General features: G+C 38.9%; 1 protein-coding gene across 2 annotated transcripts in view; it reads left to right on the top strand.

Moving 5' to 3' along the window:
• Nucleotides 1–19,920, top strand: part of LOC131048139 ((6-4)DNA photolyase) — a 162,133-nt gene extending 142,213 nt beyond the window's left edge. For both annotated transcript variants that reach the window (XM_057982015.2, XM_057982022.2), the window contains exon 14: nucleotides 19,549–19,920. In XM_057982015.2, the coding sequence (XP_057837998.1) occupies nucleotides 19,549–19,742 (194 nt within the window). In that variant the 3' untranslated portion in view covers nucleotides 19,743–19,920. The remainder of the gene's footprint in view (nucleotides 1–19,548) is intronic.
• Nucleotides 19,921–24,475: the final 4,555 nt, after the last annotated feature.

The raw sequence follows: 24,475 nt of genomic DNA on the forward strand, positions 1-24,475 counted from the left end.
TTTGTTTACAATCAATGGCAACAATTTCTTGCCTTGTCCTCCTATTCTACTCTAATTGCTTCCAACTATTCTCTAACTATTCTAACTATTTACAACTCTCTCTAATTGCTAATTATTAGCCTTTACAAATGAAATGCCTGGGCTTATATAGTGCCCACAATACAATTTGATGGCTTAGATCAATTCAAGATCAATGGCCAAGATTTTACAATGAAAACCCTAATTAGGGTTTGTTACAACCATTACATAACATTTAATGCTTGACCAATGATAAAATTGTATTGCTTGGACACATGTCCCTTCTAGAAAAATCGACCAATGGATAGCCGGGGTAGGTACATCGGAGTTTGTGCCACCTTCCATGAGTTAAGTACATTGAATCTGGACATGCTGAGATGGACCTCACTGATTGGAGACGTGATGACTAGGATGCCACCTCATCTGACACTTGTAACTTTGGTAAATATTCAACTTGATGTTGTTGAGAAGCTTGCTTTAATTAATTCATCTGGAATTATTTGCTTCTTCAACGAGCCCTTGTTCTAACTCCTTGCGTCATTGATGTGCAGGAAGATGATGTACCTCGCCTTGGAACGCTGGATTGAAAGAGGTCGCCCATGTCTTGGCTTGATCGTCCTGGCGAAGACCGTCCTTGATCCGGCTTGATTTTCCTTGATGAGATCTCCATTTGATGCCTCTTTGAGAGCTTAACTCTAAAATGCAAAATGAGGAATTTGCCTAGGCAAAAATCAAAATTTGAAGCCTTTGACTTGATCTTGAAGGATAATGAACGTCCTCTTTATTAATTCGCCACCCTTGGAATCTTTGATGTGTTCTTCAATGTCCTTGGCAAGTTCGCCTAACTTGAAACTTCAAGTTCGCCTCTCCTTTGGATAGTAGTTTCGCACCACCTTTGATTGAATTCACTCCTCTTCTTGAATGATAATTTCGCCCTTCCTTTGTATGAAATTCGCTCCTCTTTTGCCTTCTCCAAGTTGCATATGAGAGATGATAAATGATGATGTGAAAATGAAATAAACACCTTCCTTTATAGGCGCTCACCTTCATATTGACCTTAGGCCGACTTTTTGCAAAAATAAAGCAATTAAAATGATTTTTGAATAAATAACAAGGGCCGACCTTCATAAAATAAACTCAAGCGCTTCATTTGATTTTTTATTAAATTAATAATTAATTATTAAATGCCTTTATTTTTAATTAATAAATTTCGATTTTTTACAAAGGCAAAAATAATTAATAAATACATACCATGCGCTATTTAAATGCTTTTAATTAAATATCGATTTTTTTCTAGCATTTAAATAAATTCAAAAAATGTGTTTGAGCGCCAAATTTTGAAGATGAAATAATACATACCTCATCGCCCTGGTCCCTGGCTGAGGGACAGGAGCGATTCATTACCTTGGTCATGATCCTTGCATATTTTACGTCCAAGGTCTTCATTTCTACGTTGAATTTGCCATTTTCCTTGGGATCTTCGAACTTGATTGACTTATCCTTGCGATTGAATGTCCTTTTGTAGTGATATCGCCCTGGTCCCTTGAAGAGGGACAGGAGCGATCCATGTCTTTCTTCATAATCTTAACAACTTTGAACTTCAATCTTCGTTGTGATGTCTTCCAAACGTCGTCCTTTACCATGTCCATCCTCGCCTTGCCTCGACTTTGAAGTAGTATGAGTGTTTTTGATGGGATCGCTTTGGTCCTTGTCCAAAGGACAGGAGCAATATGAGCTCTATGTTCATTTTGGTGATTATTTTACGTTTGAAATCTTCGTGTATCACCTTCCTATCATACCATGGATCCTTCAAGACGTTGCGAAACCTTGACCTTACGTAAATCTCGCATGAATTGGCCAATATATCCAATATCGCTCTGGTCCCTTGGAGAGGGACAGGAGCGAACTGGGTCTTAGAGTGCAAATCCTTTCATTGTGACGACCTTGGTAACTTGTGCTCGATTGAAAATGCCTTGAGACGTCCTTTGCCTCCTTGTTCCTGACTTGGATCGGTTTTGAACTTGAGTGAGAAGCAATATATTCACTGTATCGCCCTGGTCCCTTGGAGAGGGACAGGAGCGAACTTGTTCTTGTGGTCTTCATTTCACTTTGCTAGCTTCCAAATTTATATTCAACGGGTTCATAATGCGTCCTTCCATTCATCCATGCCTTGAAATCGGTCGTAACTTGGCGAGAAAATCATCTATAACAAAAATCGCTCTGGTCCCTTCCTGAGGGACAGGAGCGAACTTAAGCATTTTATTGTTTTTGATCAAGTCTGGATGCTCTATCATGCTCATTTCGTCCTTCACCATGCCTTTGATGTCTCGATTCGTCCGAACAAGGTCAGGAATGGCTCAACTAATCATTTTCGCTCTGGACCCTTGGTGAGGGACACGAGCGATTCGCCTTGGTCCCTTGGAGAGGGACAGGAGCGCTTTTCGCTCTGGACCCTTGGAGAAGGACACGAGCGAAATTTGACTTTTCGCACTGTTTATCAGGATAATTTTAATGGAATTTAACATTTAAGTATAAGTGACATTTCTTATACTTTAAGTTATATTCCATATATACTTTCAGGATGTTTGAGAGTGGTTTCAGACCTCCAGGAGTTATATTGCAAAATCTAGTTTTTGGAGGTTTTTTCAGTTTCCAGACTTAGTCAAATTTCAGGGTCAGGACATTCCAGACTTAGCCAAATTTCAGGATCAGGACCTCACTCAAGCCGGACTTGGTTATCCATGTGATCTCCCCGACAGCACTTCAAGTTATATTCATTTGATAAAATGTACCTCTTTGGACCCTTTCACATCGTCAAGACGTTAAAATCCTGCAAGGACAAAGCAAAATTGGATTTGTAGCTCCGGTCCTTCACTGAGGGACAGGAGCGATTTTTCCCCTGGGGGCATTTCTGTGCTCATGAAAATCTTCAATTTATATTCAATGGAAAGATCTCGCCTTTCTCCATCACTTCCAATTCGTAATTCATCTTGACCCTGCAGGAATAGTAAGATATTTGAAAACGAGCTCCCGTCCTTCACTGAGGGACAGGAGCGATTTTGCTCCTACAGGCCAAAATATCATGATTTTACACATTTTATCATTTTACAAGGCGAAAACAAATCATTTCCAATGCCCAGGATCAAATATCAAAAATGTCAAAATTTGGTCAAAAATATCCAATTGGACAAAAATTCACATTTCATCTTCAACACTTAGACAAATTTAAGCTCTGCATCAACATTCCAATTGAAAATTAGACCATTCTGGCGAATTCATTGCATTCAAAATTTGCATTCTAGAAAAGGAAATTCAAAAAGCTCCCAAAACCGACTGGATTCAAACCAAAACCCTAAAAAAGCAAAGCGAAAACGAACAAAACGAGCAAAAAAAACATGGGTCCCCATTTGCAATGGGGCGATGTGTGAAAACGTCACAACAGGATCTATACCCAAGGGAGACATAAGTGAATATTTTAATATATGTTTTATATTGCTCATCTTTTATCCCACATTGCCGATGAGAGTTGAGTCGACCCTTGGAAAAAGAATAAAAGAAAGCGTTTTTGGCTTCATTAGATATGTTGAATATGAGAAGAAATTGATGCATGAGTTGTAGACCCGTTCTTGGCATCAGAGGACGTCTATCCTCTCTTGTGACATTCTAGACGTCATTCCCCTGGGGTTTGGCCTTTGGAATCCATTGCTACCAGCTTCATTATCAGGCAGTTTGGGCACGTTTCTAGCTACAGGCAGATTGGATGTCTTGCTCATAACTTCTTCTCCATTTGGCCGATGCTTATGCCACTTTGAGGGGATGATATATGAAGACATTGGACTGACTGAAGATAAAATATTACTGTAGCAGCCGCGTCACTGTAGCAGCAATGCACTGTAGCAGCCGCGTCACTGTAGCAACCGCGTACTGTAGCAACGTCACTGTAGCATCTTGTTAGCAGCAGCCTAATGCTATGGCTCAGGCCATCACTCTTTGAAAACAATATTCATGCCATTCTATTGCTGGAGTATTTAGTGAGTTGTTTCATTGCCAATATTGCACTTAATCTGAAAATCATTATAAATACAGTGTGCTGGTTATTTCAGTGGTGTGTTTATGCTTTCATTTTCATATTCATGTTACATGCATAGATCTTTGTTAAAAGGGCACAAAAAAAAAACAATACAACAAACCATTCCGGAGTCATAAGGGTTGTAACACAAAAACAGAGAAATTAGGGATTGCAAGCAAAGTGTTTGACGGAATTACTTTATAGCTGTGATTTCATTTAGAAGTGGATTTTGGGGTAACCATTACAGTGGTATCAGAGCTATAAGTCCTGCCATTCTGTGGAGGTCTTACAGAGACTTTGGAACAGCCAGATAGAGGGAAAAGTGTTTGACAAAATATCAAAACACTAAAATCAGAAATTAATGAATTAAAAAACATGCTAAGCATGTATGTTTAAGCATGCAACAAGGGCCTTATAACTTCCGCCATACCAAAGCAAGACAAAATAGAAATTTGAACTCACAGAGCGAGCAGTCTAGTTCATCCGTGCAGGTGGACATAGAATCCAGTCATACAGACATAGAGGAGATATTCTTTGATCAGGACAACAGTATGGGTGACCGAGATGATAGGAATATCGGTCCAGATTAGGGAGAGGTAATGTTCAAACAGGGTACATTAGAGCAAGGGCAGCGTATGCAACAGGAGCAGAATAGGCGAATGGACATGATGTTGCAGCTTATGGCTAGACAGATGGGCGTCAATATTAATCCAGGTGATGCCAACAATGGAAACAATAACAATGGGGGAAACGATAACAATAGGGGTGATGATAATAATGGAGGCCGAGGCAACAACAATGGCCCTGAGAATAACATTAATGGTAATAATGGACATGGCAACAATGGGAATGAGGCGGATAACTTTAGACACATTGCACGCCCAGCTCGAACAGCGAGCTCGAGACCTCTTCTACCCACCTTCCCACCTAGGGATCCGGTTCAACCAGTGAACGAACCGCAGATTACTGAGTTACAGGGTCAGTTCAGGAGGGACTGGGAGGCCAGTGGACTCGAGTTTCAGACAGATATTTCCCTCAGAGATTATATGGACTTGAGGATGAGACATATGCCTAGAGTAGGAGGGAGGAATCAAAATTTTGAGCTGAGAAAGAAAGTTGGAAAACTTTCCTTGCCTTATTATGATGCTTCAGGGAAGATGACCACACGAGCTTGGGTGCAGAAGGTAGATACATACTTGCAGCTAAATCCTATGCCTGAGGATGAGGCTATCAAGTATGCGGCTATGCATTTGGACGGCGTTGCGCATGAATGGTGGCATCATGGCATGGTGACTCTGGGGCATAATCAGATTACATCCTATGAGGAATTCATAGAAAGATTGATTGAGAGATTTGACACTAGGGATCCCGAGTTACATTTCAAGGAGCTAGCATAGTTAAAATAGTCAGGTTCTGTGGATGCTTACATCGCTAAGTTTTAGCGTTTGTCTGTACTTGTTACTGATATCTCTCCTAGGAGATTGGTGGTGTTATTTTGTGATGGGCTTGCTGATCCATTACGTGGTTGGGTGAAGGGACATGATCCACTCACCTTAGCAGAAGCAACTAAAAAGGCACGAGATTTAGCCCCTTCGGTATACAAAGGAAAATACCATTCAACAGATTCTTCCTACTGCAAGGACAAGACAAAAAACCATTTCAGAAAGAGTATAACAAACCCAAAGAAGGATCAAAAGGACTAGACAGTGAAACCTTGAATGAACTTCGAAAGAAGAAACTGTGCTTCCAGTGTAGAGAGCCTTGGGACTTATCTCATAAATGCCCTTTCAAGGCTAAGGCAAATCAAATGGAGTATTTTTCAGCAGAGGAGTCAGAGTCAGAGGGGGAGGATCAGCACTCCGATTCAGATGAGGATAACACGATAGAGGAGAGCAGCATTCCTAAGGATGATAGATCGTTGGCACGCTTGATTGGGGCCCAAAAGGCAATCACATTTAAGGTCAGGGGTACTATTCAGGGGCAGAAAGTGATATCTCTCATTGACACTGGGGCTACGCATAACTTTATAGATACACAGTTGGTAGCCAGGAGAGGCTTATAGACAGAGGAGCATGATGGTTTTAGAGTCATGGTGGCTAATGGCCAAAAGCTATTATGTACTCAGAAGGTTTCAAATCTTCACATTAGATTTGGAGATGGCTATGAGTTGGAGGATGATTTCTATGTCGTGGACATGGGAGATTACGACGTCATCCTCAGTATGACATGGATGACATCACTGGTTGAGTTCACTTTCAACCTAGCGAAGTTGGAAATGAGGTTTCAGCATGAGGGTAGGACTATTGTTCTCAGGGGACTTTCAGATGGGAGTTGCAGGGTAGTCTCTTTGAGGAGAATAGAGAGACTTTTTCGGCATAATGACATAGAGTGGGCAACAGAGTGCTTAGTTATGCCATCTTCACCGGAGCCTCGGGTGAAGAGTCATCCACCAGATATACAGGAGATTCTTGACAGACATGCCAAGGTATTCAGTGATATTCCTCACGGGGTTCCTCCTGACAGGGGTGCAGAGCATGTTATTGAGCTCGAGGAGGGAGCCAAACCAGTGATGATCACTCCCTATCGTCATCCTAAGAAACATAAAGATGAGATAGAGAAGGCAATTAAGGAATTGTTGGAAATGGGGCACATCAGGCCTAGCAAAAGCCCCCTTTGCTTCAGCTGTAGTTCTGGTAAAGAAGAAGGATGGGACAATGCGCATGTGCATCGATTATAGGGCATTGAATAAGAAAACAATAAAAAACAGATATCCCATTCCTCGGATTGATGAGTTGATTGATGAATTGCATGGAGCATGCTTTTTCACCAAAATAGACTTACGGTCTGGATACCTGTTGTGACCATTTCACACATCGCCCCATCGCAAATGGGGACCCCCTCTTTTTGCTTGTTTTTCGCTCGTTTTCGCTTTCGTTTTTAGGGTTTTGTTAGTCAGTTAGTTGTCTGGATTTAGGGCCAAGCCTTAGGGTTTTAAATTTTGCCTTTTCAAGCCAAAATCCAGTCATTTTTGAGAGCTTCTGAGCTTCTTTTCTAGAATGCAAATTTTGAATGCAATGATTTCGCCAAAATGGTCTAATTTTCAATTGGAATGTTTATGCAGAGCTTAAATTTGTCTAAGTGTTGACCGTCAATATGAATTTTTGTCTGATTGAATATTTTGACCAAATTTTGACTTTTTTGAATTTTGATCCTGGGCGTTGGAATTGATTTGTTTTCGCCTCGTGAAGTGTTAAAATGTGAAAAATCTTGTTATTTTGGCCTGTAGGAGCAAAATCGCTCCTGTCCCTCAGTGAAGGACGGGAGCTCAATCTCAAATATCTCATCATCCTTGCAGAGTCCAGACAAATTTTACGTTTGAAGTGATGGAGAACGGCAAGATCTTTCCATTGAATATAAATTGAAGATTTTCATGAGCACAGAAAGGCCTCCAGGAGGAAAATCGCTCCTGTCCCTCAGTGAAGGACCGGAGCTACAAATCAAATTTCGCCTCGTCCTTGCAAGATTTCGACAACTTGATGATTTGAGGACGTCCAAGAGAAGATGTTTTGCCAAATGAATATAATTTGAGATGCAAAAACGAAGGAGAATGACCTATATTGACCAAATCGCTCCTGTCCCTCTCCAAGGGACCAGGGCGAAGTACCTTGTAGCTCTCGTCCCTCTCCCAGGGACCAGAGCGATTTCCTTCATTTTGCAAAATCCAGACAAGGGTCAAGGCAAGTTTACGTTCAAAAACAAAGGAGAACATGAGGTGAACGCATTGAATATAATTTGAAGATTTTTTTGGACGTCCATACCAGTGTTAAATGCGTAGTTAGCTCCTGTCCCTCAGGAAGGGACCAGAGCGATTTTTGATATAATTGTTTTTCTTGCAAAGTTACAAATGATGTCAAGGCATGAACGAATAGAGGGAAGAAGGACGAGTCCGTTGAATATAAACTTGGAACCAGGCAAAGCGAGATAGTGGCCACAAGGGAAGGATCGCTCCTGTCCCTCTCCAAGGGACCAGGGCGATGATGATGATAATACTCTCTACGCAAGTTCAAGGTCGTTCCTCCAAAGTTCAAGGCCGATCCAAGTCAAGACGAAGGGTGGCGAAGACATTTTAAAGCATTTCCATCAAGCGCAAGGTTGTAAAGGTCATCACATGGAAGGAACGTGCACTCTAAGACCCAGATCGCTCCTGTCCCATGAGAAGGGACCAGAGCGATACCTACATAATGGCATAAATTTCAAAAGGCGAACAAGTTTCGAGCAACCAAGAAGGTCGAAAGGACATCATTTCACGTAATGAAGATGATGGCAAGTTGATAAAAACAAGAACAAGCACATAATAATGAACTTCGCTCCTGTCCCTCAGGAAGGGACCAGAGCGATGTTAGATGTATTGATCATTTTCAGGCAAAATTTATGTAAGGACAAGATTTCGCAAAGTCTTAGATGGTCCACGGAAGGGTAGAAAGGTGATGCATGAAGATTTCAAACGTTAGATAATCACCAAAATGGACCTAGGGATCATATCGCTCCTGTCCCTCTCCAAGGGACCAGGGCGATTTGCTTTGGATTCCTTGTTTCGCTTCAAGTTTAAGCTAAGTTAAAGATTCACAAGGTTATGCAAGGTCCATGACATCGTTTGAAGATAATTTGCAAGGGTTTGAACGTCTAAACATCGCCAATTAGTGTAAAAGCCCCATATCGCTCCTGTCCTTTGGACAAGGACCAAGGCGATACTATCAAAACACTCGCGTTCCTTCAAAGATCAAGGCAAAGCAAGGTTAGGAAGTGTAAGGGACATCGTTGGGAAGACGTTGCAAAGGAGATCGAAGTTTAAAAGTCACCAAGATCAAGGAGAAATAATGGATCGCTCCTGTCCCTCTCCAAAGGACAAGGGCGATGATCCTTATAACATCGAAGGTACCTTGCAAAAGCGAGTGGGACGTGCGTGGAATGGACAAGCGATGATATTATTCGCCTTACAATGGAAGTTCGAAGGTCAAAGATACAGGGTGAACGTGAAGACATGGAGATCGCTCCTGTCCCTCTCCAAGGGACAAGGGCGATGTTAGACAAAACACATGACATTCTTTGAAAGTCACGTTAAGACAAGGACGCACAGGATTTTAAATGGCATTTGGAAGATGATACAAGGAGAGGATCGTACGAAAATGGAGAATTTCAAGCCAAAAACTTAGGATCGCTCCTGTCCCTCTCCAAGGGACCAGGGTGATAATGGTCATAAAATGCATTTGCTCGCACGAGAAAGAAATTCAAATTCGAAGGACCACCAGATGATCGATTTGGAACGTGGAAATGAAGGAGTTGAACGTTGAAAACGCAAGAATCATGCCAAAGATGGTGAATCGCTCCTGTCCCTCTCCAAGGGACCAGAGCGATGAGGTACGTCCCTTTATTTTCATATTTTTGGCGCCAAATTAAAACAATTCGAATTTGCTTTAAATGCTAAATCAATTTAAAAAATTGAAAATTCATTTCTATTTGGCATTTAATATGGCGTTAATCTTTATTAATTATTTTTTGCCTTTATTTAAAATCGAAATTTGCAAATAAAAAACGCAAGGCATTAATAATTAATTATTTAATTAATAAAAAATCGAATTGGAGCGCTCATTTATGAAGGTCGGCCTTGTTATGTCATTGCAAATCATTTAAAAATCGTTTATATTTTACCAAGTCGGCCTTAGTAAATGGAGAGATGCAAGCGCTATATATAGGGGGGTGAAAACTATTATTTTCACATCATTATTTTATCCTTCTACATGCGAATTGAGGAAAGCGAAGATAGTGCGAATATTATCCAAGGTGGCGTAGACACTTCAAAGGTGGTGCGAGTTTCATTCATCCAAGGGTGGCGCGTTTAGTGCGATTTCAAACCAAAGGTGGTGCTAATATCATCTTGTGTGGAGTGCGAAGTGTGTTTGAAGAGGTGTGAATTCCATCCAAGGTGGCGTAAGCAATCAAAAGGTGGTGCGAACTTGAAGACCACGCCAAAGTACGAATTTGAAGATCCATTTGAGACCACGTCCAAGGCGATAATTGAAGATCACGTCCTGTCCAGAGGTGGCGAAGTCAATTTTGAGGAGATCATATTGAAGATTACTTTATACCTCAATTTTGCCTAGGCAAATTTTGTTTTTGCATTCTAGAGTTAGCTCTCTATCGAGGTATGGCGATTTAATTGTTATTGTTTTATTCATCTATCGTCATATTTCAAGTTTTGAAATTTTGAATTTTGAATCTCTTGGCTCAATCGTTGTATTTTAGGAAATGATAACTCTAGAGACTTATCATGAGATTTCCTAAAATTTATCTCTCTTATTTACGTTATTTATTGCAAAATCTAGTTCTTATAATGAAATGTTGTGTAGGTATGGCGACCCCAAAGGCGGGAGCATCCACCAGTCGCTCGGCTCTCATGAAAGAAGATCAGAAGACCGAAGAAGTGGAGACCAAGATCGTGTCCAAGTGGAGCAACATTGGAGATACAAACTTGGGGAACTTTAGCACGAAGAAGTTCCGAGAAGTCCCTTACATCGGCAAGCCATCACCTGTCGCCCGGAGAATAATAGAGAGTGGCATCATTAAGGCGGCCGGTTTTCCTCCAGCCATTCAGTGCCACGAGTTGATGATCGAGTGTGCCCGTCATTACAATCCGCAGTCCAGGACAATTGTGTCCAACGAAGGAAACACTTTGGCGTACCTTTCAGAGGAAGCCATAAGTGAAGCCTTCCATCTTCCAGAGCACAGGGACATGATATACAAGAGCATTGAAGGAGCCAGATCAGTGTATGATGATGATCCAGATGCTTGCCTAAGCATAATCAACAAGAACTGGCTACTTAAGAGTCGTCCCCGTCTGAGCAAAGTACCGAACACACCGCACAGGATTGATTTCCAAGAGGAGTACAGAGATTTGATCACCATGCTCAACAGAGTCACAGGAGCACCTCATGCCTTCTATTTTGAGAAATGGATGTTTTACTTCATCCAGGTGATTGTACAAGGAAAGGGTACAATACATTGGGCTAGGATAATTAGCCATTGCTTAGACGTACAGTTGAGAAGACTCAGGGCTACTAAGTCCTTCCACATGAGTTCATATGTCATCTATGCCTTAATCAGGAGCGTTGAGTACGCAGGACTACCTCACAGAGGAGTGATTGGAAGAGGACCCGGTGAGGTCAGAGTTTGTGAATCCTATACCTACCTGCATCATCCACCAGGGAAGAACTACAAGTTAATCAATGATACTTTCATGATGAATATCACAAGGACGTTGCAAGGAGGGATTCACAACAGATTATCTCAGGATGCCCAGGAGTTCATGAAGAGGTACGGTGCTTGGTTCATTCAGTTTCCCAAGTTCACTTACATTAGAGTGTATGGATGTCCTTTACCTCCATACATGTTGCCGAGGTACCTGACAGACAGAATTGTGTTACTTGAAGTAACAAGGCAGTTGGCAGCATATGTGAAGGCATTCAGACACAGACATCAGAATGGAGTTCAAGTACCTATTATTTTGGGTAATTCAGTTGAGGTATGTCCTAATGTCTTAGCCATGGATGACGCAGAGAAGGAGTTAGCCTTGTATCCTTTTTCATCTTTTGCTTGGAGGAATAGTTTTGATCCACATGGACATTTAGAGGAGACGGTCGGTAGAAGATTTAGACATGAGTACCAGATTGAAGATTTTATGATGAATCTCCTAGATGATCTCGAAGTGAAACGAAAGATACATTCTAGATTGCCTTTGGATTTCATCAGGAAATGTAAGATTTACAGAGTAGCCGACCAAGCTCAGGACAACGGCAGGCACATCCAATCTTCATATGATAGAGAAAGCAAGACAATAAGTTTGAATTGGAATGAGCCCGAGGCCGTGGATTTAGATGATTTGATGGCACCAGTCTTGTCTTGTACTCGCAGATGGGTAGACGTTCAGCATCAGAAGTTGAGAGAACAAGGCATAGCCATGTCTTTTACTTTGGAAGAAAGGCCAGCCGAAGGTGGAGCCAGTGTTAGTGAGGGCAATCCTAATCCTAGGAATTCAGGTGAAGGTAACCTTCGATGTGCCAGTGAGGGCAATCTCCATTCGAGAGGTTCGAAGAGAAAGGAAAGATCAGAAAAGAAAGAGCCTTCCAAGAAAAAGCAAGGTGCCAACAAAGATCAAACACCAGGTACTTCTTCCAGACCAGAGGATAGAACAATTCGAGTGGAAGAATCCATGGAATCGATGGTACAGAATGATAGGCAGGAGGAAGGACAGATGCAGCATGTTTCATCCGATGGATCTCTCCAAGACTATGATTTAGACAATGATAATGAAGTGACATCTCCTCCCAGACAAGAAGAAATGGTACATAAAGAAATTCAAGTTCAAGAGACAAGATCGAATATCCCAGATTGGTTGAAGGAAAGATTGACTAAGGTGATCGTAATTGAGGACGAGGACAGTGCAATTGATTTAGAGAGCCTTGTTGGACGTTCACATATGACAACAGAGAAGAAGAAGGCTACAAAGATGTCCAAGATGATTCGAGATGAGACTGGATCTAGAAAACTGCAGATAGCTACACCGGCAGCAGACAAATATGAGGGTGAGATCCTAGCAGAGGACTATCATATACAGACTATTGAGTTAGGACCATCCACAGTAGAGCAGACTTTAGATGATGCCACCGACACATTTGAGGCATTGAAGGACAAGTTTAGAGAAGAAGTAGAAAAGAATAGAAAGCTTGAGAGAGAGGTCGGTGCATGGAGGACTTATTTCAGTCACATCAATGAACCTTTGGGACGTCAGGATCCAGTTAGATCACCATTGCAGGCATTACCCCTTCAATCAATCAATGAAGCAGAAAGATTCAGGAATATGGTCCAGCGTACATGTAGTTGGATGGATAGATCTCACACGGTGGCCATTGAGTTTGTTACAAGGATGTTGAAGATCACCCATCAGGCTATCCAAGTTCTTGAGATTATTCACAGATTGATGGCAACAGTAGCTGCATTTGCCCATACCAAGGACGTTGTCATCCCTGTCTTGAAAGTTATAAGACACACATCCAGAAGAATTTTAGCACAAGAGAGGATCTTAGAAGGTGATTCTCACAGTTTGTTTCAGTGGTCAACCTTACTCCATATAAAGAGTGTTCTCTTTGAGGACATCAGTGTTAGATGTGGTCAAGTTGAGGAGGTGATCAATCCGATCCAGGACAGAGTATTTGAGGTACTTCGTACCATTCTTGGCAGAAGGATCGAGGTCGAGACAGATGTGGATATACAAGAATTTGAGGATAGAATCAAGATCATCTTTCGCAAGGACGCAGATGTTACAGATGAGCAGTATGATCAAATGTATGCCACCATGCTCCTGATTGATAGAACAAAGGAACTTGAACCTACTTGGGACACAGCTCTTCTAGATGCATTTGATCAGGTTATCCACTTAGAAGAGAGTATCAAGAATCTTCCCGAGATTCCAAGCACAGAAATCGAAGAAATCGTGACAAAATTCATTGCATATGCTAAGAAAGAGAATTGGAAAGGGAATAAGATTCTAGATGAAAGGTTGTTACAGATGACATGACATCTTATTTCTCATTGGTTGATACCTCCTAGATTTTTGTGCCAAATTTAATATTTGGCTATGTATTTAATATTGTTCAGTAAAAAGGAGGTCATTTGTAACAAACCCTAATTAGGGTTTAGGTGTCATGATCTTGTCCATTGATTTGCTTTCAATCTGGACCTTTCATTGTAACTGGGGATGCTATTTATACCCCCATTTTTCATTTCATTTGGAGTGAGTTAATAGTCGAATAGTCAGATAAGAGTGAAATAGAGAGATTAGAGTTGTAAGCAATTTTTATTTTGTAGCAAGATTGAGTCTTGAAGAGAGAAATTCAGGCAATTGTTGTATATGATGACTTGGAAATCAATAAAATATTGAAGTTATGGTGTTTTGTTGCAAATTTCTTAAGTTATCTTCATGGTTGTTGGATGTACTTGAATCACGCTCAATCAAAGTAGTTTGTTAATTTGAAAGACTAAGTGTGAGATTTGATATTTGGTAGGATTCGCAATCCAAACCACTAGCTTCCTGCTGATTGTAGGAACGCCTTGTGTGGTCGACTGGAAAACATTTTGAGTCCTTAATCTTCAAGCATTTTCGCATCTAGGATATGTACCTTCGTAGTAATGTCCTTGGTCTTTGATGCATTGAAAACCATTATTACCCTAGAAGATCGCACTAATTTCAATTGAGTTGTTATCTTATGGCAAAATTGAAGTTGGTTGAGTCTTGCCAAATCTCATTCATGCTAAGTCATTCATAGGGTTAGGCTAGATTAGACTTTCTTAAACCCTGTCCTTTTTTCATTTTTTGAAAGTTCCTTTTAGTCTAGTAAAATCTTCGAGCTTTGAATACGTAAGACGCCTTGGAGGAAACAGCAAATCACATCATACCACTAAAAAAGCTTGTCCACACGTGGAGACCCCACTAAAAGAACCTTGGAGTCCATCTAACTGATCCTTTTTGCAGATCTTCAGCAGTTAGAGACTATTTTCTCAAGAGAGGATAAGATGCCTGTCGGTATTTTATTCTGTGTATGATTGTGTACAAAATACACGTCAACAATACCATCAGGTCAGGATGAGGGCAGAGGACATTGAGAAAACTGCCTTCCGATGTCACTATGGCCACTTTGAGTTTATGGTTATGCCATTTGGACTAACCAATGCACCCGCAACATTTCAGAGTTGTATGAACCAGGTATTCAGGGAGCAGTTGAGGAGATTTGTCTTGATCTTCTTTGATGACATCTTGGTCTTCAGTAAGACCTGGGAGGAACATTCACAGCATTTGGAGGAGGTATTATCTATCCTAGAGAGAGAGTCTTTTTATGCCAAGGAGTCTAAGTGTGAGTCTTTTTATGACAGAATTACTATACCTTGGGCATATTATTAGTGCAGATGGAGTTCGAGTAGACCCCGAAAAGATTAGAGCTATAGTTGATTGGTCTACTCCTACGAACCTCACACAGCTTAAGGGATTCTTTGGTCTTTGTGGATTCTACAAAAGGTTTGTTAAGGGTTTTTCACAGACGGCAGCGCCTTTGACAGATCTCACCAAGAAAGGGGCCTTCGTGTGGACAGGGGCAGCACAGAGGTGTTTTGAGCATTTCAAGCAGGTAATGTCTTCATGTCCAGTTCTAGCTCTACCAGATTTCACGAAGCCTTTTGAGCTTCATTGTGATGCATCGGGTGATGGGATTGGAGCAGTATTGATGCAAGAGAAGCATCCCATTGCATTCGAGAGTAGGAAGCGCCGGGGAGTTGAGAGGAGTTATTCTGTCTATGACCGGGAGATGTTGGCCATAATGCATGCATTGGCCAAATTCCGATCATATTTGGTAGGTGGGCGTTTTGTGATCAAAACTGATCACAACAGTATTAAATACTTCATGAACCAGCGTGATCTTAATGACCGGCAACAAAAATGGGTTACTAAATTGCAAGCTTATGACTTTGACATAGAGTTTGTCAAAGGTAAGAAAAACGTGGTGGCTGATGCCTTATCTCGGAGACCTCACTTATGTGCTTTGGCAGAGATTTCAGGAGATTGGAGATTTCTTAACTCCTCGTGTGTCTCCTCATCCACCATGGTCGCTGATTTCTTTTTCTTATCAGCAAATTGTTGAGGACTCTCATTGTTTGTGGAAGGTACATCTTTATGTAAGCTCTTGCTTTTTGGGGCTGCAAGTTCCATGCTCCTAGCCTTTTTCATGGCTTCCTGCAGTGATGGAGGGTCAAAAGCTTTAACCCAACCTCTCAAAGGTTCTAGAAGACCCTCAATGAACAACACAATCAGTCTTTGCTTAGAGATATTGGTAACTATGACAGATAATCGTTGAAAGTCCCCAATTTAGCTCTCTAAGCTCCCAACCTGCTTAAGCTGAGCAAGCTCTCTGAAATATGATTCTGGATCCTTTTTATCAAAACGTTCAACCAACCGATCAACAAACTCTTGATATGAAGTGATGAGGTTATGGTGCAAGGTGATGATTCCATTATGCCACCAATCATTTGGCACTCCATCAAGATGCAATGTAGCGAATTTGATTGCATCTCCTTCTGTCATAGGCTATAAATGGAAATAGGTATCTAACTTGTGTATCCAGGATCAAGCTGTGACCTTCCCACTTCCATCGAACAATGGTAAAGTCAACTTGCTAGTAGCATATTCCAGATCCTTGTTTTGATTTTGTGGCCTCCTGTCTTGCCTGGCTCTAGCATGTTCCCTTTTCTGAGTCAAGAACCTGTCAAAGTTCAAATGTTCCCTTACATCTGGTGGTAATAGGCTCCACTCGTCATGCACTATCATGACGTTGTCTACAAACACTGCATCATCATCCTCCCCTACACCTCCTTCTTCAAGCTCATCTCTCAAGAAAGTTGGCCTAATAGGCCACTCAACTGTGTGTGTAGGAGTTCTATGAGCCCTGCGAGTACCCACCACACTCTTGTTATCGTCTTGTTCTTGATTCTGCCTCCTAGGATTAGCCAACTGCTGTATGGCTGTTGTGAGCTGCTGCAATGTATCTGCTATAAGCTGCTGCCCATCTTGTAATCCTCTCATGGTTGCCCTCGCTTTTGCAGCCTCATCACGTGGTGAACTATTGTCTCTTCTGTCACCCATTCTGGCAACCTATTCAAGAGGTCCTGAGGATGACCCTTGATGAACACCAATCTAGCTAGAGGTTGTTTCCCCTTCAAGGTATCTGTGGTGGATGCCAATTTTTTCTGTATCCCCTTTGATAGTACCTTCTTTCTCTGTCACTCGGTTGCATTAACAAACCGATTCAATCCCACAAGATGGTAGGAGACCTCTCTGATACCACTGTGAAGACCCCTTTGTCCTCTGAGCTAATATTCTGTTGTTTGGTTTGCAATTGGGGTTTGATTTGGTTTTGTAATTTCTGATTTTATTTGCTTTTTGAGAATTTTCAGATATGATGAATGTAGAATATAGACAAATGCTCATACACAACTAACTTCAATTCAATTGCATATATAATTACATTAAGTTTATAGAAATAGCATATTTCTAACACTCGAAACCCTTGAACTATTTATAATGAAAAAAAGCAATTACAAATGGAATGATTGGAACCTGAAATTCTGATTCGAACTGCTGCATAGATTTTTCCTTCACTCCAAAAGGCTGCAATTGATTTCCTATAGCAGGCCGCTGCCCCCAAGATTATTTTCAGAATTTTTGAATGCCTCTAATGCAAAATTGCCCAAGCCCTGGATGGTACAACTGGGTGAGGAGTGTAGCTGGGCTGAGAAGAAAAATTATACGGCCTGTAGCAGCTGTAAATGTTGACAATCCTTATATAGTGAATCTGCTATTGATTCAATTCTTTCTCCTCCTTCAATTGATGAAAACTTGAAGAAATACTTTGCAGTTTAAGCACAATTTGGACTCCTGATGTGAAGTCCTCGTGTAGACCAAATTCAGAAGATATTTCACTTCCTCAAATGGTCACACACTGAAGATTATCCATTCTCCAATGGGCGATTGCACATTGAAAACCCTACTTTCACTTGCAGAGAGAAATTCATGAAGACAAAATGCAATAATGATGCCTTGGTTCGATTTCCAAAGATTTTTATATATCCGCCATGAAGGGGGTCGAATTTCTCCTAAAAAACACAATTTCAACTCATTAAACATTTTTAATGTTGGCATAATAATTTAATTTCAACCCCTTGGCCTAGGCACCTCACTTAAATAATCAATTGGCCCCTTTTTAATGATGCAAAGACCCTTTCTTTATGAAATATTAATAACTTTATAATATAATATTAAATTCTTTTTTATAATTAATTATTAATAAAGTGTTCACTTTATTAATAATTAAATAATCATAACTCTCCAAATAATCATTATTTCTTAATTTTGTCTGCACTCGGAAGTTAACCATTTTATCCTTTGAATGTGCAACTGCCTTAACTAAAAATAGAAAGCCCCCCTCTATGTAACTCTGACTTACTATAAATAGTAAGTACTGCATACGGAGTCCTGGAGACCTCAAACGAAAGCCAAAACTGCTAACCACTGAACAATGGAGATGATACAAGCCTCAAAAGACCCTCTAACCATCCTCATTAGCTTATGAGGGTCAGAATAATAGGCTAATCATCCAAAAATCCATGTCTGCTAAAATGGGGACATTACACTTGGCCTTAGATCAGTGATGAATGTGAATTACCATTTAAAGATGTTGTACTGTGATTCCTTAGTATAGGAGCTGGTTGGTCTGGTATGGATTTTTGTTAAGCAAGAATCTTCCTCTATAAGGGTGACAACAATTTGATGGGGCATTCAAAGGGCATGATATAGATAAGATTCTAATTGAACAATACATACGTGGTATTGACAACCTTGATAAAAGTTGTAAAGATGGTACATATTCCAAATTTTGGAGTTGAGTACTGATCTAAGACCAAGGTTTAAAATTTGATTAATTTGTTTTTTCCATTTATAGGGCGGAGGTTGTTTTAGTTTGGCATGGTGAGGGATGCAGTTAATATTGTAGATTTATTCTGTTAGTAGAGGGAGGTACTAGTAGTAGACCTGAATAATTTTGTATTATAGAGGCCACCTAGCTTGTACCTAAACTATTTTGATCTTTTCTTAGGACCAAAGTTCTAAATGTACAGTATGTATTAAATCAGCTAATGTTGAGCTCTTGAGCTGATATTTAAAAATGCAATTTTTGCTTGCACCTGAATTTCTCACGAATAATATATATAACAAAGTTGTAGCTTTTGAATCTTAAATATGTACTCTTAACATTCAGTCAAATTATTCCCAGTCTTCTTTATCTGTAGGTATCTGCACCCATATTCAAATTTGTGTGCAATAACATGCATGCATACTCTGTGCCCACATGTATGGATATATACATCCACGCCCAATCATGTATAGATTGATTGCAAATTACACATGGACACAATATTTACATGGGTATATGCTTACGTGAGATGAATAGCTTTCTCATGTGCATTTCTAATGTGGTCTTTATGTCAACTTCCAAAAATTATACTCTATTTTTTTGAAAACGCTTAAATTGAAGCTTTCTTGGGTTCATAAGCTAATATTTCTAATGGAAATTTTTTATATCCAGGCTAGTTTCAGTTTTTTTAATTTTGCATGCTTTTGAGATATTTTGTTCTTCCTAAGATAATTCTAGTTGTACTTATGAGAGGTTAAAATCTTGTGGCCTCGAGCTAAATTATCTAACAAGATTATTTTTCTGCGTGTTCTCCATTTTTTTTTTCCTTATTTTTGCATACTTCTGAGCTATATGGAATTAGCTAACGTTGATAAATCTTCTTCCTTTCTATAGTGGTTGCCCATGTTGAAGCAAGCAAAAACTGTAAAAAGAGGATTGCAACAGCATATGCAAAAAGTAAAAGCATTGATGGGAAGTTAAATCATGTCGAATCACTGTATATGAAACAAAGTTCAGTTAGGGAAAACGATGACGCAAATAAAAGGTCTTCAAAGAAGCAGAGACAAAAGAAGCTGACAGATTATTGATAATTGTATAAGTGCATGGTTTAGTATATTGTAATGCTTATGGTGCATTGTATAATACATGTACTAGGTTGCTTATTTTCAATTTTTTATGATTACCTTAAGCACGTTGTCATTACGTATAAGTTATAGCTTTATTTAAGCTTCGTCCTTGAATTCTAATGATAGTTCACATTCAAAATTCTTTTTCTTTAAATAAAGAATGCAGATGTCGTCAAATATGGAAAAATGTGATTGTTTATCTTCGCTAATCTGTTCAAATTTGTTAATCTAAAATTCGCTCCATTTTTGTTGGACTTAGTAGTATTAATTTGACTTGTCCCGAAAACATATTTGTCCTCTTTATTTCGATTTTTTTTAAAAGGGGGGTAAAAATTTATTCAACACAGAGAAGTACAGGGAAGCAAGAACAGAACATTACACAACTCTATCGTCATCAACTAACTGCTCCAACATATGAGACAATTTCAGTGATAATTCCCCTCTATCCACAAGATTCCAACCTTCACTTTGATTAGAAGCCCATTTGGCCAGGCAGTCTGCTACTCTATTCCACTCCCTAAGAATGTGAGTAAAAGCAACAGGTTCCAAAGAACTACACAACTTTAAAATCTGTCTAATAACCAGGGCCAAGTGCCAATTAACATCATTGAACTGTTGTTCATTCAACAGAGTCACCACCACTTGTGAATCAGATTCACAAATAATCCTTTTCCAGTCAAGAACACAACTTCTGTCCATGGCATACAAAATGACAAGAGCCTCCATATGATTATTTGTATAAAGACCTTTATAAATTGAAAAGATAAATTGAACAACACTAGAGCTATCACACCCTACACCATCCCCTCGAAGAACCATCAATATTTATCTTTAAAACCCCCCGAGGAGGAGGGTGCCATCAACCCATCCAATTAATCTTCCGCAAAGGTTGCCTGCACCTATTCCTCTGAGCCTATCTATAGCCCACTCCAACAGAAGGATCATCTCTCTGAACAGAGTAATTGAACCGATTGTAAATAGCAGCATCTCCAGGGTCCACATCTCCAACAATATCACACTTTACCGAAACAGTCTCACGAAGAATATGAATAATTTTCCACCTCAAATGTTGAACAACCATTCTAGTTTTATAGTTAGACTGTTGGCTGTTTATAGTACAATGTTACATTATTTGTCTCTGACTATAGCAATCAGTTGTGGCTATTTTCTTGTATTGAAACTTTGCAAACAAAAAATAAATAACTTAAAATTTTGTCTAATTTTTATCATCAGCTGAGAGTAATTTGATTTTCCTGGGTCTGGCTGGAAAACGAATTAAAAATTAAAAAATAGATATCTGCCTTCAATCTTGGTAATTGCTAGGAAAAATAAATGCCACTTGACTATCATAGGTGTCAACCGGTGATACAGGTGTATTGCAAGCGAAGGCCAAGTGGCCATGCCTTCAATCTTGGTAATTGCTAGGAAAAATAAATGCCACTTGACTATCATAGGTGTCAACCGGTGATACAGTTGTATTGCAAGTGAAGGCCAAGTGGCCATCTGTCTCAACCTGATGGAAAACTATAAAAAAATACAAGAGTTGCACTTCAAATAAGGCTGTTATGAGTATGAAATGCTGGGGAAGTAGATTGATGATGTCAATTCTTCGGCAAGTTGTAGAATAAGAAGGTATTTGTCGCTCTGGTTGAGCATGTTATCAGATCCAGATATCTGTTGCTGGTGTTAATATTAGCAGTTGAAGTTCAATTGGGTTTTGCTAGTGCTACTCAAATGCAAATGGGTTTAAATTTGAGTAGCTAAAATCCAAATGGGTTTACCTTTTCAGTCAAAATGCTCGAGTTTGTAATGTTCCCTACTAGGTTTAGGTATGTTTCAACCATAATTAATCTATTTCAATATACTTAAATTAGATATATTAAGAGAAAATTCCACCCTAGCAGTTGAAGTTCAATTGGGTTTTGCTAGTGCTACTCAAATGCAAATGGGTTTAAATTTGAGTAGCTAAAATCCAAATGGGTTTACCTTTTTAGTCAAAATGCCCGGGTTTGTAATGTCCCCTACTAGGTTTAGGTATGTTTCAACCATAATTAATCTATTTCAATATACTTAAATTAGATATATTAAGAGAAAATTCCACCTTAGCATGAATCAAATCAGTGATATTCTGCAGTTCAATCAATTAACTATCAATTAAGAAATTGTTCATCTATCATACATCCATAGTTCTTAATGCAACCCCTAATTGGGAATGCCCTAATTTAACCCTAAATTGTAATGTCCCCTTTTGAAATTTATGTAATTTAATCTTGAGATAACAATTCTAACTTAAAGTGAGAGTTATAAATCTTGCCGTAATAATCTAACAGGCTTTCAATTTTAACAGTGAAAATTCATATAGTTTTCCATTTTACTTATAAAAATTAAAATGGTTTGCACTTTTAGTTGTTAAAATCCGAATGGTTATTAACTATAGCAAGCAAGATTCAAATAGTTTTTAATTTTAACAGTGAAAATTCAAATAGGTTTTGCTTGATTCGCAACATTATTTTGGGTTCCTGCGTTTTAATACAAATAGGTTTTGTAATTGGGAATCCCTTTTCTCTGAAGCATATATTTGTAATTACCATTATTTGCTCTTTTAGAGTCAAAATTTCCAGTCATGGTTATGCTTTCTTTGAGCAGTGGAATGTTATTTTTTCCCATTAAAAAATAGGATACAAATCAGGGCATTCGGTCAGTTAATTAAATCCATACTAGTGGCTTTTTTTGGCTTGAAATTTCAGGCTTAAGCAAAAAAACTAGGGAATTCATATAAGCCAGTCAAGAATATTTCATTGCTCATAGAAATGAACAACTTAGGTTGGCGTTCATGGAGGCTTCTTAAAAACAGAGCTGAAGTTGCTAATATTTTTAAGGAATATTTTTTAAGTTGATCGTCTTATGAATTTTGTATTGCAATTCAGCTTAAAAGTTTAAACTCCTTAATGTAAGTTTAAGGAATTGGTGATACCATGAAATTTGTAGTGCACTTCATGTAAGTTTAAGGAATTGGTGATCACATGAAATTTGTAGTGCACTTCAGTTTATGAACACTCAAAAAGTAATTAAATAAATTTTATTTTTATTTTCATTCTAATTTTTTGGGGGGAGATAACTATGATTGCAAACAATATTCCTAAATTTGTGGGCAAATTGTCCCATCCCATTTTCACTTCCTCAAATATGTAGGCCTAAAATGTAGGAGTTTCTATTTTCTAAGAAAAGATTCCAAATAATCCTGTAGCCCAAAAAAATTTCTTCATTAGACTTCCTCTTCCTTAAAAATAGTAAGCCTAAACCCCCATATGACCCTTGTTTTATTGTCTAAAACAATAAATAAAATAACTACACTGAAAGCGTGTCTTTTATGAAGTTTACCAACTCATTTTGAATATCAATGGTTCAAATGATTTAAAATGCAGTGCAGGACGTTAAATTTTCCGTTTCTCATTTTTATTTTTCATTTACTATTTTATTTGTTTTTGTTCCTGGTTTTTCCATGTCCGCTCTTCAATGTGGAACCGGTTTTCTTTAAAGCACATAATTCATATGGTAGTGGTTGTCATTTGTTATTCCATGGTACCATGTGGATGCAGCTATTTTGGCTCCAAAATGTTATATTCGTATGTCGTGTTATAACATTATCGACAATCAATCGCGCGAATGTTATATAACACGACATACAAATATAACATTTTGGAACCAGAATAACTATAGCCATACCATGTAGCCCCTCCATCTAATGGTGGACATTCTCTCCCAGTCAAAACTTCTCATTGACGACTCCTCTTTCTATGTGTCGGCCATCAATGGTTGAAATTAATTTAAAAATACAAAATCCTTGTGTTCAAATCTGATCGGATAATAGGTTATCTACATTGATCTAGCTAAGTTATCGATTTTATTTTTCTTTTCGGAGAGGATTCAATTCACTTGTACAAAACTCAATACATTAGACAGTTTTCTCATTACAAATGACTGCTTTTAATTAAAATTTATTTAATAATCCTTATATATACTTAAATGATTCAACTTGCGCTAATGTCAATACCGACGCATAATTTTTTTTTTTTTTTTAAATGCTACATGCCATAAGCTAAAGATGATCTAAGCATTTTAAGATATATTAAGTTGAATTATTATTAGTATTAAGTTATAGGTGGTAGAATAAAGTTAGTCTCCCATTAATTATACAAATACTCTTAATAACATGCTTTCACATTAAAATGTGTTATTTCCCAAAAGTTAATAGTCCTATTCACTAGAAAACGGGCTTAGACTATTTCTATGCTTGTTTGAACCTATTTTGATTTAGTTTTGTAATGCCCCGCTAGGAACCTCGAAGGAAAACCCACAACAAGGGTGAAACAATTTTTTTTTAAAAGTATAAACATCATAAGTGCATTTACACAATATGCACGATAACACAAGTGAAAGATTTACACCAGAATTCTTTAAGGGTTACCAATGAAGAATTAACTTCAAGAATAAATTCAACAAAATCGTAAATCCACATATGCATCATTAACTCAATGATCACAAGAAGCCATAAACAAATAAAGATTCATCATAGCAAGATTGAAAGGATACAACATAATTTCCACTTCAATAAGCATTTACTAACATCATCAAGGAAACTGATAAAAACATCCAAACATAAGATGACATTGCTCTTCCAATACATAGCTTCT

Source organism: Cryptomeria japonica, chromosome 7 (genome assembly GCF_030272615.1).
Source record: "Cryptomeria japonica chromosome 7, Sugi_1.0, whole genome shotgun sequence".
Classification (NCBI taxonomy): Eukaryota; Viridiplantae; Streptophyta; class Pinopsida; order Cupressales; family Cupressaceae; genus Cryptomeria; species Cryptomeria japonica.